Below are 16,323 nucleotides of genomic sequence, written 5' to 3'. Positions count from 1 at the left end.
CTATAATCTGTAGTTGGGACTGCATGTGGGGACAGAATGGGTTACATCATTACAAGTGCAACATAAAGAGGCAGAGTGGCAGCTGACAAATTAGTAAAATCTTAGCAGTACTTATATAGCTCACTAGCACAAAGCTTTTATAAGCAAAACATTTGACACTTGTTTTGATACCAAAATTACAACATTAAGCCATAAAGAACAAACTCAAGGCTTTTGCATATAATTACTTCATGCAAGTGATGAAGTCCTGGATCTACCTGGACACATCCTGGTGTCCAGAGGCCTAAAGAGAGTTCTGCAGGGAAACGCATGCATCCATACCGACACAGCTGCTGAGGCAGGACTAATGCTGTGCTCCATTTTACTTGACACTCAGACAGCAAAAGTGGTCTCAACCATCTGCAAATGCTGAACTCCCACTGAAGTCAGATTGGAGTTTTGCTTTGACAAGATCAGTGGAGGCCCCTGAAGTAGTCCTAAGAGTAAACTATTCTTGGCAGCTCTGGATTTTTGAAGCGTGCAATATAGAAGGAACTTCATTACCCAGACTTAAATGAGCACTCTGGTGGCATTGGCTGTGCTGCAACAAACTGCACCTTGTCCACAGTCCAGGCTTATGAGTTTAGTCATATACCAGAGTGCCCACAGAGAACATTTGATAATTACAACCTTTAGTATATTTTACAGAGCTTTATAGAGAGTTGTGGCCTCCCCCCGCCTTACGCTTTTCTCCTCCTTTCTTGAAAGATTCTTTGGGACTTTATCAGTCTTCTGGGGAGATTTGGCACTACCAGCCTCCTCTGTATGCATCTACTCGCTTTTCTGCCTTTCCTCAGAACAGCTCTCAACTTTGAGGTGCAGTTTTTCTCCCAGGAGAAGGATGATTAAGCCTCCTTCAGCAGGGAGATGGGTGTCACAGCAGTGCATACACACATAAGGAGATTTATACCTTTGCTCACCTGGCTGGAACTATTCTGATTTTTGGGGTATTTTTTTTGTAAGAAGTTTTAAAAGCAACTAGCAATTCCTCAAGATCTGTGAACCTTCTGCTAGCCATCATGAAAAGGTCTACAAAATGTGCTTTATAAGTTAATGTGGAGCTTGAAGCTGAATATATGTAGATGCATAATAACTGGGATATATAAAAAAAAAACTATATACAGATTTCCTATATCGGAACGTCTAAATCAAAACCTCCTTGTGTTTGCTCTGTAAGCATGACTCTGCTCTTGGCACAAGGTAAGCTGTGGCTCTGCTCCCTCACTGCCCCACAAATGCTGCTTGACTTGGGAATTAGGCCACCTCCAGTATCAAAGTGCCACAGTAATAAAATCTGTTTCCTCCATACTGTGTATCAAAGGACTGTGAAGATAAAAGCTTCCCAATTTTTTGTTCATTGCTTTTTATTACACTTGGGACATTATAATTTTATTGAATTTACTTTTTTTGCTACTGCAGTGATCAGAGTATTTTTATATGACAGTAAAGTTTTTGCCTTGAGTAGCAGAACTGCCACACAGTTACTCTGAAGTTCTGATTTTAGGGGCTTTAGTTATGCTTTACTGCATCACATTTGCTCTTCATTCAAAAATGTTAGCAAAGAAAGCATTGTCAGTAGACAGATGAGAAACAAGCATATTAGAATAATCATTTGTAAGGAACAATACATTTCTATGATCTGTAGAGCATTTCAAATACAGTAATGTAGCTTCAATATGAAGTAATCATCCCCTTTTTTCACAGAACACGGTATAAAGGGGAATCACATGCAACTCAAGCGGAAAATCTAAGATATCCCACTGAAAATAAAACACTGGCTACACTGACAGCTGCATTCACTGTACTGAGAAAGCACTCTGTACCTATTTGGACATAAATGTTCTTGTAACATGTACAGCATTTCAATCATTAAGACAAATTACTTCTCTGAACCTCCTGTAAAGATACTAAGAGTTTCAACACCAACAGATTCCTGCCCTCAACTCTATGGCTTGCACACACCTAATGCAGGACCAGTTGCAGATTTTTTCTGACTCAGATTAGATTTCTCTGTGGGGAACAGATGGAGCAGGATAGTGAAGATCTTACTCTTTTTATTCATTATTTTTCCTCACAAACAACATCAAAGCATTAGTGATTCGCTTCAAAGAAAAGAAACTAAGAGCAGCCCGGCTCTGTTCACAGCATTGTTAGGCAGAGACAGTAATGCTATGAATAGCAGGGCCAAAGGCCATGCACTCTGCTTCTAGGCAGATAAATACATAGTCAGGTAGTCAGTGACGATGACAGCAGCTATTTAAATTTAAGGGAGATGTCTTTGTGGAAGATAAAGAAGCTCATGGCTTATACAACTTATGCGTGCCTGAGGTTGCCCTGCTCACCTCTACCTCCCTGCTTAGTTGAGCTGCTCCATTTCAGTGCTATTTTTAGTGCTATTCAAGATTTTCTTGGGTAAGGAGAGCTTTTAACACATAATAGTATATGTAAAATTGAATTTGCGTTACTTCATTCTAGATTCTGGGGAAAAATCAGGAAAGAGCAGAAATGTTTATTTATTTTAGCAAGTACTTTAAATGTACTAGACTTTATGTGGAAGGACAAAGCCTACCCTTATCACACTGATGCACTCGGCAAGAAGTCTAATTGCTTTGTCTACAACTTTACAACTGCACACACAGTGGATATGCCTATCTTCCTACAGTCTGGCCTTGTAATTAAATCCATCTTTTGGGTAATTCCCCAATGGTGATGTAACTGCAAGAAACATTTATTCTACTCATTAGCAGACATTAAAGGCACAGGGTAGTATCAGTAGAGCTTCTGCAAAAAAAAAAAAAAAAAAAAAAAAAAGTACAGAAGTCTCCAATGTCCATGCTTTAATTTCTCCAGTTCAAAAAATTGACTTTGACACCTGAATTAGGACTGCATGTGCATACATTGATTTTTTTTTTTTCCCAAAAGTTTATACTCTACTTACAACTAGCAGGCAAGAGATTAATATTTCAATATTCCTTTGCAGAAGAAAAGGAAAGATATGCTTTAGGAATCACTCATATACTGCCATGTCCTGATACAGCCCTTCCTCATTTACTAAGACTGTATTTTTCCCTCAGTCTCTCAATGAAAATTTTACATAAGGAAATATCATAAGAAATTCAAGGTTTGGACCATTCCTCTAGAAGTCCAGGATGGGTTGTATGGTATGACTTAGACCTTACTCAGGCAAGAGTCTCTGGATGTAGCCAAAGCTGTTTCAGTTCCAGTGTCCTCTCTGCATAGTCACAACTAAGACATTTTAAACAAAAATTATGTATCTGTGTGTATATATATTTATATAAAAATATATATACACAAACACAGATATATAATTTTATATATATATATAAATAATATATATATAATATATTGTATATTATATATATATATAATATATATATATATAATATATATAATATATATATATAAATATAAAACAGGGAAGATCTTATCTGTAGGAACATTTTGGTAATGGCTTGCTGTACCTGGCACTCACCTCAAACTGAAGTTGTTGGCACAGAATTCAGAGTGCCATTGTTCTATTTGTTTGCATTTAGTCGTGAGGAAAGGGTAGCCCTGGTAGGAAGCTGTTCACTAGGAGCAATAGACAGGCATTCACCAAAACGTGTACCCTAGTTACTGAGAACTATTGTAACAACAACAACAGAAAGAGTGGGTTTAGGAAGTTAGGTCTAAGCTGCTGAGAAAAGCGTGTTAACAGAACGAAATTTGATGAATTTGTGCATGAAAATGCACACTTCCAGCCAGGCTAACATCTGATGCTTGACTTGGACACAGAGCGAGAATAATGCATCTTTGCTTCCTGGGACTCCCTGGCTGACAAGAATTTGTAAAGTAGGTAGGCTTAGGATGCAGACTGTGATACGCTATGGACTGAGGCTGCACAGACATTGGCAGATTAAATTAGCCTCTCTCTGTTGCAATCCAGGGGGTAAGATTATCCAAGACAGAGCAGGTGCAGCATATTCTGCTGTGTTTGTGAGAAATCTGCTTCAGAGGAAATTTAATCAGGCAAATTGTGCCAAACGCCAGTGCTGGCAGGAGCTGGTAGCTAAGGATTGTTTCAGGGATAAGGGTTTGTCCCAGGGAAAGGAGACTTTCTTACTCTCTGTAGTCCGGAAATAGCAGCTTGGCTGGGTTCAGCACATTTGTTGCCCTACTGCTTGTTTGCTAATAATGAACCTAAGTGAGGCCACCTGAAATGAAGGCACTTGGACTTTTCAGAAAACTCAGGTACTCTGACTATATAACAACTTCCAGTAATGAATTGCTGTTGGCAACTTCAGGAATTTACAATTTTTCCCGAATTGCTTGGAAGAAGAAAGAGAGGAAACATGTTTCTCTTCAGAAAAGAGCCCCTCAAATTACTTCTAAGTCATCTGATACCAAAATACCTCAACTGAAAGAGCAAATCATCAACTGAGCATTTGAGAGATACAGAAGAATGACTATTTGCCACCGGCTTCAGTGAAACTAGGCTTCATGAAAGGCTTTCACCACGATCTCTGAGAAAATTGAGTAATTCATAACACTGCAGTTTGTGTTGCTGTTTTACTTAGGATTATCTGCCCAATGTTTTGCGAAGGACAGGCAGTCACGTATGGAAATGCACATACAGATTTGAGGAAGTAAACCAAAATGTTGGCAGATAAGGTAGAAGAGACAGCAGATAGAGGGAACTCAAATTGTACAGCAAATCTGAAAGAAGATAAATGGATAATTTAACAGCCATTCAGTTTTCAAGAAAGATGAAGCACAAACTACATTGCATCAGAAAAGGACTAGAAATGATGATGGATGAGACACTTCAAGTAAGTGTTTAACACAACAGAATCACAGTTGCCTGCAGAATTCCCAGCTGAGGGCAAATTCAAAGAACTAAATGAGGATATGAGATTGATACGGTTTGAAAAGTTTTTCAAAATCCATTTGATAGTAGGACAGAAGGCACTGATTGGCTGCTTGGTTAAAATGTTGAAAGGAGAAGGGGTAGAAACATTTTGTATTTTGCATGCTTCAGATGCAGAACCAAAACCATAAAGAGCAGAGCCAAACAAGTTATTTATGGAACTGTAACTCTTCTGAGTAAAACCTCAAATTATTATGAACATGTGAATCATTTGCAACTATAGCAACACATCTGTCAAGCTACTTCAGTAGTTACCCAGTCCCTCAATATTACTCTCCCCTTTGACAGCAAAGTATTGATAGTAGTCAGAGTACATTTTGCTACCTGAAGAACTCTGTATCTATTTCCCTCCCTGAAGTACGCTGCACATCACACCACTGGACAATCAATTAAACCTCCTCTCAAATACAGTACTGTCATCTATTTCATCTGGAACCCAATGAAAACGTATGACTCTGAATCAGTGGGGCAAATAATTAAGTCACACACACAACATCAAAAGGTTCACAGAACTTAATCCCTGATGCTTCTTTATATTGTATCTTCTACGTGCTGCCTACAGAAGGTAGAATTTTATCTGTCTTCTTTGGTTTCAGTACACAGGCTTGTGTGCAGAAATGCTTTTGGTTTTTCAAAACATCTTCCATCAAGTATATCATAAGGATCAAATCTTTGGATGACTGCAGTGCAGGTTCCCTTTTATCTGAACTATTCTGAAGTTCAAGGATTTTCAGATAGATGGCTCACCTTTGGCCTACATATTCTTACATGAAAGCCACTTCAGCAAAACTCAGGAGTCCAATTCAGCTTTGCTGTAACTGGTCACTACTCTCTTGACTTCAGCAATGCTTCATGTGCTTATACACAAGGTCTGAATTTATCCCTGTGGCTCCTCGGTCACTAGTCCTCCCTTCCAACTCAGAAACTGCCTACATAATAAAAGTGATTCATTAGAAACCACTGGGTTCCAAAGCAGAGTGAACGCTGCGACCTATAACTTTTTGATATGTGCTCAGTCATAAAACTGAATTTATATGGTCTTATTCCATAAACTCACTTTACAAATATTAGACCCACAGCCATACTTCCACGAGTCATAATCTTGTCAAAGCGCGCAAGTTAAACAACTGGTCAATATTTGGGTGAGAACCTAAATAAATAAATAAAACAATACTCCGGAGGTACTGCAGTGTTTGTAAGCTGGGGCATGCTATGTTCCCCCTTAAAATGATGCCATATGACTCAAAGAGCACAACAGTGTTGTATTTGTGTAAGCAATAGTTAGCTTTCAGCCACATCTATGCTGCATCCTGGCTAGTTCAAACAATGTGTTTTCCAGAGATGAAGCAGATGCTGATGCAGTCCTCTGTCCCCACCACCCTGGAGCCAGATGATCTACAAGCAGTACATAGTCACAAAAGTTGCCTATATCACTGAAGGTGGTAGAAAAAGTCAGTGCTATACAATAACTTTCTGAGAAACAGCTTAGTTACATACCTGAGGTAATGCATGCCTACAGAAGAGGACTGCAAATCTATTTAGCCTTTCCTAGTGCTGGAATGGGAGCCACTGGTGGGACTGCTCTCCCAGCATGCTTTATCAACCTGTGATAATGAGCAGCTATTACAGGAAAGGGGGTGAAATGGGAAGGTTTCCAATCCCACACCGATCTCTGTGTAGCAAGGCAGCTGCACTGCACAGGAAGGAATGCCTGCAGGCAGGGGACAGGGACTCTGGATTTGTCCCACAGCCCACCTGCTGCACCACAGAGAATTGAGGAAAAGGGCCATTTCCAAAGCTTCAGCATTATTTGGAAGTATCCTATGTCAGACAGCTGTTGAAGACCAAACCTCTTCATATTGAAGTGAAGAATAAATTGGGCCTAAGAAGCTGAGTAGCAAATTAGACAGATCACTAGCAAAGCAGTTTGTACAAGGCATGCATCAAAAATAGAGGCATGGAAGAGCAGTACATCAAGAGGCTTTTGTGCAATAAAATCGAAAGTAAAAAGTGCAGCCAGGAGGCAGAAAACCCTGACTAGGTTACAGCCAAATAAACCTAAATAGCTTTAGGAATAAATTGGTGATTTAATCCAGATCAGGAGCAGGTGCTCTGAATGTAATTCAGTAAATGGTCAAGAACCTGCCAGAAGGGAGAGAAATGTGTTGCTTTTGAGATAATTTCCCAAAAGCTTCATAAAAGAAAATTGATTACTGGTGTTTAATAATTAAAACAGAGCCAGAAATATAGCAATCAAATGAGTTTTTAATTACATCTCAAGCAGAAGTAAAATCCAATTTGTGTACTTTGTACCAGAAAAGTCCTACTGAAATGCTTTGGTAACTGGAAGAAAAATAAAAGCTAATTTCCATAGGAATTATAGTAGTTGGTTTAATTAAAAGACTAGATCAGAATGAAAGAGTCTTGAAGTGAAAGGATACTAAATCCAGAAGCAGCGGTTTGAACATCAAATCAATGTCTGAATAAAGATATTTCATGGAGTAAGTGCAAAATCTGCACTTTTGAGTAGCCCTAATCTAAATTAGTGTAGAACAAAATAAAGTTTTTTAAAATTACACTATATATTTTGTCAGCATTCCATAGAATTAATTGCTTGTACTGTGGTAAAACTGAATATCAAAGACATGGTTTATTCCTTCTAAAATATTCCTCTTGACTTATTTTCATCACAGTTAATGTTATTAGTTAACCATTCTGGTTATTTATCTGGTTATGCATACATTTCTAACAAACAATTTATTTTCGGACTTTACAGCTCATAAGATTCAGTGATTATGGGGTGCAGCTGCTTAGAATCATAGAATCATCAAGGTTGGAAAACACCTCCAAGATCATCTAGTCCATCCATCCACCAATCAGCAGTATTTCCACCACTAAACCATGTCCTTTAGTACAACATCTAAACATTTCCTGAGCACCTCCAGGGAAGGCGACTCAATCACCTGCCAGGGCAGCCTGTTCCAATACCTCACCACTCTTTCAGAGAAGACATTTTTCCTAATATCCAGCCTGAACCTCCTGTGGCACAACTTGAGGCTATTCCCTTTCATCTTATCACTAGTTATGCTGGAGGAGAGAACAACTCACAGCTCTCCACAATCTTCTTTCAGGTAGCTGTAAAGAGATATACTGCTTCTGGTCTCCTAGGGCTTTGGGTGTCTATGGCTGCAGGCAGTGCATAGCCAGTTGGCTTCAGCATCTCAGGCACCCACAGTCCTCCTGGCACCCTTGGTTGTGGGGTGAGATGCAGACATGCACATCGAAGGCTTGTCGTCTCCTACCAGCAAGCTTAGGAGATGGATGCTAGCTTTGCACACACACGGAAAGGATCTGCTAAGTTGCCATCAAAATGAGAATGCCTGCAGTGTTGGCAGAGGCAGTACAGGCATCAAGGACAACAGCAGTGAGATCCTTAGAGAGGTCTAGCATGCATTACTCCCCTCCATTTTTGATTCAATTAAACCAGGTTTGGGGAATACGTAACAGTCTGGAATATGGTGCTCAAAAGAGGGAACCGTGAGGTCTGGTGATAGGAGTGTTACTCACACACAGCCATCCCAAAAATAGCATGAATGCCACCAGAGAGCAGTACTGTCCATGGCAGAGACCACTGTCAGCTTTGCCTCTTACTCCAGGCCCAAGGTTGCGTAGGTCCTCACCACACTCTCAGCAAATAATTTTAATTAAATTTGCTTTAACTTCCACACAAATCAGCTACTTACTCACGGCATGATTTTACAGAAGTGCTGAGCATTCATATTTCCTACTGAAGTCAACTGAAATTGCACTTTTTCAGCACATCTTAAGATCAGACCATTAACCCTTAATTATCATATAATAGCTCAATTAAAAATTTACCAAGACTTACTTCAATAGCTAGCCAAACTACATGGTTTGCAAGCTAGCAATAAAACATTCAGTTCTTAGTGGTGTGTGGGCTCTGGGGGCCATTTAAACTAGCTGTTGTTAAACCTGCTATTTAAAGCAGAGAAAAAAAAAAAAACCAACAACAAAACTCCTTGCCTTCTCACTAGTTCATAGGCAGCAAGCAGGAAGCCCCAGACACTGGGGATGCTTCAGAAGGACCATCTTCAAGGCCTACAAGAAAGCCAAAGTAGTTGAACAGCAGTTTTGCCACTTTATGTGTTTTTTTGTTTGTTTGTTTTTTTGACATTTTTGGTGGATTACTTAAAGCCTCAGGTCAAATGAGTATAAGATAAAGAAATCCCAAATGAAATGAAAAGCTTTACCTACAAAGAATTTACAACTGGAGGTGAGAAGGGTGAGGGCACAGTGCAGATCAGGTTCCTTTTATCATGTAACTCCCTGGACCATCCATCAGCAGACTGGAAATACTAACTTTTTTTCCTCTCTATTTTTATCCAGTGTCTTGTGAAGCTGAATGTGAAACTGAAGCCTATGCTGGACTCTGTGGCAGTAAATAGAGGTAAATGGGAGGAGTTGCACCAACAAAGACTTCCTTCTCAGGCAGCATCCTCATCCTCCTTTTCCTCTACCTTTACCATGTCTCTCAAAGACATAAATTAAGCCTGCAAATGTCAGTGTCTATTTATGATAAAAGCCGTCTGAAAGGATTTCAAAAGCTTTGGCACACCATTTTTTTATTTATTTATTTATTTTTTTTAAAGAAACATTTTCACAGATATGCTTAATTGATCGGATGGTATCTTGATGGCAGCCTGGTTTGCTATTACTTGCCTTCTGAAGGGAAGGCCTGCAGCAAGATTACACTGGTTTCCAAAGCGACAAGAACGACTTAGCACAAGAAACATTCATTCAGCTCTGCTACATTTCAGCTGCTACCATAAAAATCTGTAAAACTGACAACAGACTGAAATATAAGAACTCACAACTTAATAAAATTAATAATACAGAGCAGAACTGCAATATGAGGTGGTCAATTCATATGCAAGGAGCTGCAGGAAAACACAATAGTATGTAATTGCATTGTTGTTTTGCATCTCTTCAGTACAGTTATGAATCCATTATGCCTGCTTTTGTGATGTTCCTCTCTTCCTTCCTCTTTTATGCCTAGATGTTCTGAGAAGCCTGCTTTGTATTCTAAAGAAGTATTTTTTTACAACAACGCTTCTTAGTGATTGATCAGGGCCTTTAGAATTGCCTACCTTTGCTACATTTAAAAACAAACTTTATTATCTTTAAAAATACCAATCTGTCCCTGCTTCCCTGAGAAATTCATATTAACAATGCAGTAAATTTCTCAGCAAGGGGAAGCTTGCATTAAAACAAAATACTGCATGCTAATTTTAGAGGTTGGTTTTGTTTTTTTTTTTTTAAATACACCTTTAGCACTTTTTTTTTTTTTTTTTTTTTTTAAATTTACAGTGTACCCTAAGGGAAAAAGTAATGGGCTTCAATGAATATAGAATAAAAAGGAAATCTGCTGCCTTATGCTTCAGGTTTATATTAAATTGAAAACTGGACCATGGATGAACCTCTCCAGTATAATTTGCAGTGGAAATGAATATTTTAAAATGGTAAAGTCAAAGAATATTATCATACTGAACTGACTACCTCTTACTTTTCTTGCAGTACTCTCAGTACACTTTAAGATGATGTTATTACAGCTAGCACAGCGCTAGGCTCACACATAAACATCTGTGGTAGAGGGGTTCTTTAAAGTTCAATGAAAACCAATAGGTCACAAAACCAAATGCGTTCAGCTCTGTGTGATGACACTGATACTATGTGAAAGTTGGTCTCCTTCCATTAGTGCACAGATCACTAGTGCAGCAAAGCTATGGCATCTGAACTGAGGACGCCTTCTCTGCTGTGTGATGGGACCCAAGAGGAGTCATGTTGCAGCTCTTAAGAGTTCCCATTCATGGGAGAAGAAAAGCCTTTGTACTCATTGAAAATGCCATAGTGAATATATGCTTGTCTGGCAACCAAAATTAAAGCTGAATTTGGCTACATTTTACACCTGCGATGATGTTCCTTTGCTTCATTGAATAACCTTGAACTGGCACCAGCTTCACAGAAACCAGAACCTGGCTCAACCAAGTGAATGCCAGAAAGAGCCTCCCTGCTTCCCTGGGAAAAGGAGTCCTTAGCACCTTTGAAAAGCTGACATCTGTCTGACAGTCAAACAGAAACAACAAATCTGCTGAGCGCTCCCTTAAGTAAAAACACAGCTCAAAACAAAACCAAAGTCCTCTGTGCTACCAATCACGTGTACAGGAGAATAGGTGGAAGTTTCAGTAGCCTTACAAACCAACCTGTTACCATGCAACTGAACCACATCACCTTCTCTATCCAATGAAGCTGCATAGGAGCAGAAATACAGAATGCACAGCAATGAACGTACACATCAAATGGAAATGCTTCTGCTATTATTTTACCAGGTTTTTTTCTTTCCTGAATAAAGATAGATGCAGGATAGTAAACAGCAAGACATGTGTAACTTGTAATGCATACTTTATGGGGGAAGCAGACACCAGGAACTGACACAGTACTGCTGGCTGGTACACAGAGCTTTCCTGAATTTTGATATCGCATATTGCTACGTGTAACATAATTTACAGCACATATCCTGAAGCTTCCCCCAAGGTTGAGTTTCCCCTCGTTTCCTCTCCTTTTTATTGGCTTCAGTGCGCTGTTGCCCATGGCAACTCCCACGGCAGTGATGGGAATTCAGCACTGCACCACCTGACATCCAGCTGAAGCTCTAACAATGTCAACCATCAATCAAGTGACTGTTTGTAATTGCCTCCATCTATTTCTCCTGTCTTTGGGTAGCTTGGCTATTGTGGGTCAAAATCCAGAAAGTGCTGACTAATGTTATGGTTCTGTTCCTCCATCACAAGGAAGAAAATGAGAGAGCACAGTTAGATCTTTATCAAATTGTTCTCAGGCAAAATGAGGCAGCCCTGCTGAAATCAGGGGGGTCACAGCAGCATATCACAGAGCAGAATTTGGTGTCTGAAAGTTACACAGTTCAATACTATTATTTTATAAAAGCTTTTTTTTAATATATATACAGCTTAGGAATCAGCAAAAGATCCACATTTTGGAGAGAGAAGGAAAACTCTTCATGGAAGCAAAAAAGAACCATATTTCAAGTTTCTCATATTGAAAAGGATAGAAAACAGTTATTAATGAGTGCTTACAAGCTTTATAGGCAGACACTGTATGTGCTTTTCATTCTGACTCCAAAACATTCTTCCAGCAATTTGGTCAGTTTTGACACTGTCCTGAGACACACACAGCACAGATGAGATGACTGGGGATTATGAAGTCTGAATTCCTTTTTTTTTTTTTTTTTTTTCCCCCTCCTTTCCCTGCCCAATGCACAAGATCACAACGCATGAGATAGGCTCCATGGTTGCATATAAAGCACAGGGCCAGCAGGGTGAGGACAAAGGCAAGCAGGACCGAGATCCCACTGTTACCTAGGCCAGTGCTGGGAGATTGCTGCTTGGCCTCCCCCTGCAGATACCCACCACATGCAGTGGCTCAGTGACAGAGGAGTCCTCAACTTCTCTGCCCCTGCTGTCAGTGGAAATTTTGCCTGCAACAGGGACTCAAGAATTTGCAACTACAGTGCTAAAATGGAGTTAGCACAAGGTGCATCCATAGGAGCTGCATTCTCCTCAAAGGTGCTCTGATTCAGTTTAGTTCTAATGCAGTCTTCAAAAATAGTTCAGGCCAGGCAGCATTTCCACTCAGGATTCCCACTTGTGAGACTGCTTACCAAAATGAACCCTTCCTCAAGAAGGAAGAAAAGATCTAAACGCTATAGCATCACCTAGGACAATCAGGAAGATAACTGGCATTCAGATCCTGTTTGATTCAGAGCGAGCTTCAAACTACAGGTGCACCTTGCTCCCCAGGAGGAGGCACAAGGGCAGCCTGTTTCTGCCCTCCTGCTGAAGCCCTTTACTCATGCTTATCGAGGAGATGGGACAGTCAGCTGTATAGGTTCCTGCTTCATGCCTGGGGAGCTGCACAAGGCAAAAAAGCATTGGTAGAAGAGCTCAGGAGGGGCTCCAGTGTGCATCCTCCTAGGTTAAAGAAGAGCCCAGCAGTACAACTCTGCGACCCCACCAGGAAACCAAGTACTGCCCAAGGCTCAGAGAACTTGAACTGGAGACTCTCCTATGGAGCAGACAGAAGAAGGATTTCCCACCTCCTGAGAATGAGACAACCAAGAGGTACTAGCCATAAAAGACAGTTTGCCCCAAAACTCTGATCAGGCCTTTCTTCCAGCCTAGGACCCACAAGCAAAATAAAACTTCCTAACTCGATCAAGACCTAGACAGCTGCTTCTGGCAGGACAGTTTGGTGTCACATACAAGGTTAGGCAACAGTACCTCATGAAAGTTTAATCTGGATGCCTAATGTGGCAATCAGACACGTAACTCCCCATGCAGCTCTGTCTTAGCCAGCTTGCTCTCCTTTGCCAGACCAGGGATCTTGCTGAGAAGGTCATTAGTATGTTTAGTACCCTGCTGAAAATAACTAGAGCGTAGATGAGTGTGTTTCTTTTTAGCTCAGGTATTCATTCAGATGGTGTCCTTGGTATAGCAGCTGCATTCTTGGGACTGGTGTCCTTGCTAATTGCTCTATATCCTCCTTATAGTGCACTGCTATTTCATAATGTGCCTGTAGTTATCAGCAAAAGCCAATACTAGTATTCACAAACTGCTTTTGAAAACTGCAACCAGCAGTGCCTAAGATAATTTGTAATATTTAGACTAATTGATCCTAATAGAAAAATGGGAGTGTTTCAGTCTACAGGCCAAATATTTATTTTTCCCTTCGTACAGTTAAGCAATCGGAGTTACAGACAGTTTACGCATTGAGTGCAATTTTAAGACAGGTTTATTTTAAGGCCATGTAAAATATTAATAGACACAATGCTTAGAAAGATCTGGGAAAGAAAATGTAAGAGTAAGACTTCTTTTTTTTCATTGGCTTTGTCAAAGAAACTGATTATTTCAATAGTAAAATGGTGTGAATGGTTTCTAAGAAAACAGAATTTGAGGTAAATAGCAGGTGAAATGAGAGATTTTCATTATCTGAATGTGACAGTATTGAAATCTGTACTGTGTATTGATCTATATCTTTTCTTTCTTAGAATATCTCATATTTAATTACCAATTTATAAGCGTGTTGGAAACTGCATCTTACAGTAGAGTGGAGAGTACCACTGTGAGCTTTGAACCTTCATGTATGGGCAACAACAGACACATGCACACAAGCAGTGTGTGCACTTTCTAATGAAAGTGGATCCTACTTACTTTTGAAAATGCACAATAAATATCCTTGCCCCCTTTTTCCCTTCTGCATTTTAAGATCATTTCCCTCATTGTTTTGCTTTAGTAGATCAAACAACGCTGATTGAGCTTTTTAAAGCATGTTTTTGAAATTAACAATTTGGTTTTATTGCTCTCTCTAAAAAATAAATAAATAAATCACTTAATTTTTCCTGTGATTTTGACTTTTGTTTGTTTCATTGAAAGTGACTCGTCAGGATGAATCAGAGCTGTATATATTGATTTGTGAATCACACAAATAGAAGAACAATGAAAACACATGGAACCAAACAGCTCAAATATAACTTTTGAAACATGACCTTGCAGCAGTCATTCCTGGGAAGAAACCTAACTTCACCCGCTGTGCTTGGCACTATTAGGGAACGACCAGAAACCAGATCAGGCCAAAGACCTCAACAGAACTATTTACTTGTATAGAAATCACATACATTAGTACAAGTCAGTGACACCAGATGTAGCACTACTCAATAGAAACACCATATCTACTTCCCTCCAATGAAAAATTACTGCTGAAATAAGCAATTTCAGAAAAGTAAGAAAATATTTGATCTACTCCTTTGAAGTAGGAGAGCTGTCATATTCTATTAAGATACAAACATCCTTCCATCAGCTTTCACAAATTTAAGCTCTTAATGTATTGTAAAAGGGAAATTTCATATTCACAGAGTACAGTGCATCAATAAAGTACTTCCCATCTTGTGTCCCAAGGTTACATGTTTAACTTAAGGCTTTCTCTTACAGTGTAACTGCTCAGAAATACTTAAGGCTATTACTGAAGATTTATTAAAAAAAAAAAAAAAAAAGATTTGGAAAAAATGTATATCAGTAAATTTATTTAATTTTACTTTTTGTTCTTCTCAGCTTCAGGAAATAATGAACTGAGGAAAACATTCAGCTCTAGGTAGTATTTTAAGGACAAGAGATCTATTCTAGCTGATGTGGATATTATTATTAAACATTTCAGTTTACTGCTTAAAAGATAAAGCACAAGGGGGAAAACAGAACGCAGGCAAATATAGATAATACAATTTCTTTATCTGGCGTAAGGTCTCATTTGCGTCACAGCTGCTAGAAAAACAAGGATGCAGCCATGGCAAACCCATCTCGTTCTGGCACTGAGAACCTACTTAGCACTGCTACCAGTAATTAGCACACAGCAGAGGCTTGAAAGCACTGTAATAAACAATGAGGAGGAGAAGAAGAAATGCTGGGAAGGCAGAGGGGACATAAAAGCATGCAGTCACGGGCATCCGGCACTCGTATGCATCTGGTGCTGCACAGAGCACAGCTGCAGCCCACAGCCCCCTCACCAGCACAGTCAAACAGCAGCATCCAGGCTCAGCACTCCCACAGCAGCAAGTCCTGATTCACTCAGATCCACTTCTCCCCATCCCATGCTGCCCGGTGTGCCTGAGGGGCGGACACAGCTGCATTTTCCAGTGCCTCCACCTTGGTGCAGCCCTGTCCTAACCCTAGCTACACATCTCTTCCGTTCCCTGCTGCTAGAGCGCAGACGAGGCCAGTGAGGGTAGCACACCGCTGCCCTGGTGCTTCGGCCTTTCCAGAGAGCTGAGCAGGGTGAGCAGAGGAAGCCGTTTTCCCCAGAGTGACAGATGATGGCGATTCTCGGTGACTGGAGGCAGCTGCTCCAAGTCGGTGATCAGATCCGTGCCGCTAAGTACAGAGGCCAGAGATGGCGTACGTTTGTTTAGCAGCTGAATTCAGCCCCTGCAGCGGTTTGCACGGAAGCACGAGCTGCGCTTGGGGGTACAGAAAGCCTTTTAGTGGCTTAGGTCTGTCTTGATTAGAATTGTGTGGCAATTCACGGCCTGCGGGCGCTGGGCGGAAGGGTGGCCCAGCCTACGGGCCGTCCCCGCAGGAGGTACCGGCGCAGCGTGGAGCCCCACAGCCCACGCGAAACGGCCCGGGCCGACTCCTGCCTCGGCGCGCCGCACTACAACTCCCAGCGCGCCCCGCGCCGAGCCTATAGCCCGCTTCCGGCGCGGGAGTACTTCC

The 16,323-nt window shown here is 40.5% G+C and overlaps 1 protein-coding gene across 2 annotated transcripts in view; it reads left to right on the top strand.

Moving 5' to 3' along the window:
• The window catches only part of PDE11A (phosphodiesterase 11A), a 128,775-nt gene extending 112,547 nt beyond the window's left edge, over positions 1-16,228 (top strand). The window contains exons 20-21 of one of the 2 annotated variants that reach the window (XM_048953130.1): positions 9,374-9,434; positions 10,355-16,228. In XM_048953130.1, coding sequence (XP_048809087.1) covers positions 9,374-9,434; positions 10,355-10,389 — 96 coding nt within the window. In that variant the 3' untranslated portion in view covers positions 10,390-16,228. Of the gene's footprint in view, positions 1-9,373 lie in introns of both variants that reach the window. The other variant, XM_048953129.1, reaches the window with a different exon arrangement.
• Positions 16,229-16,323: the final 95 nt, after the last annotated feature.

This window comes from Lagopus muta, chromosome 8 (assembly GCF_023343835.1).
Source record: "Lagopus muta isolate bLagMut1 chromosome 8, bLagMut1 primary, whole genome shotgun sequence".
Taxonomy (NCBI): Eukaryota; Metazoa; Chordata; class Aves; order Galliformes; family Phasianidae; genus Lagopus; species Lagopus muta.
This window is presented reverse-complemented; position numbering and strand designations above follow the sequence as displayed.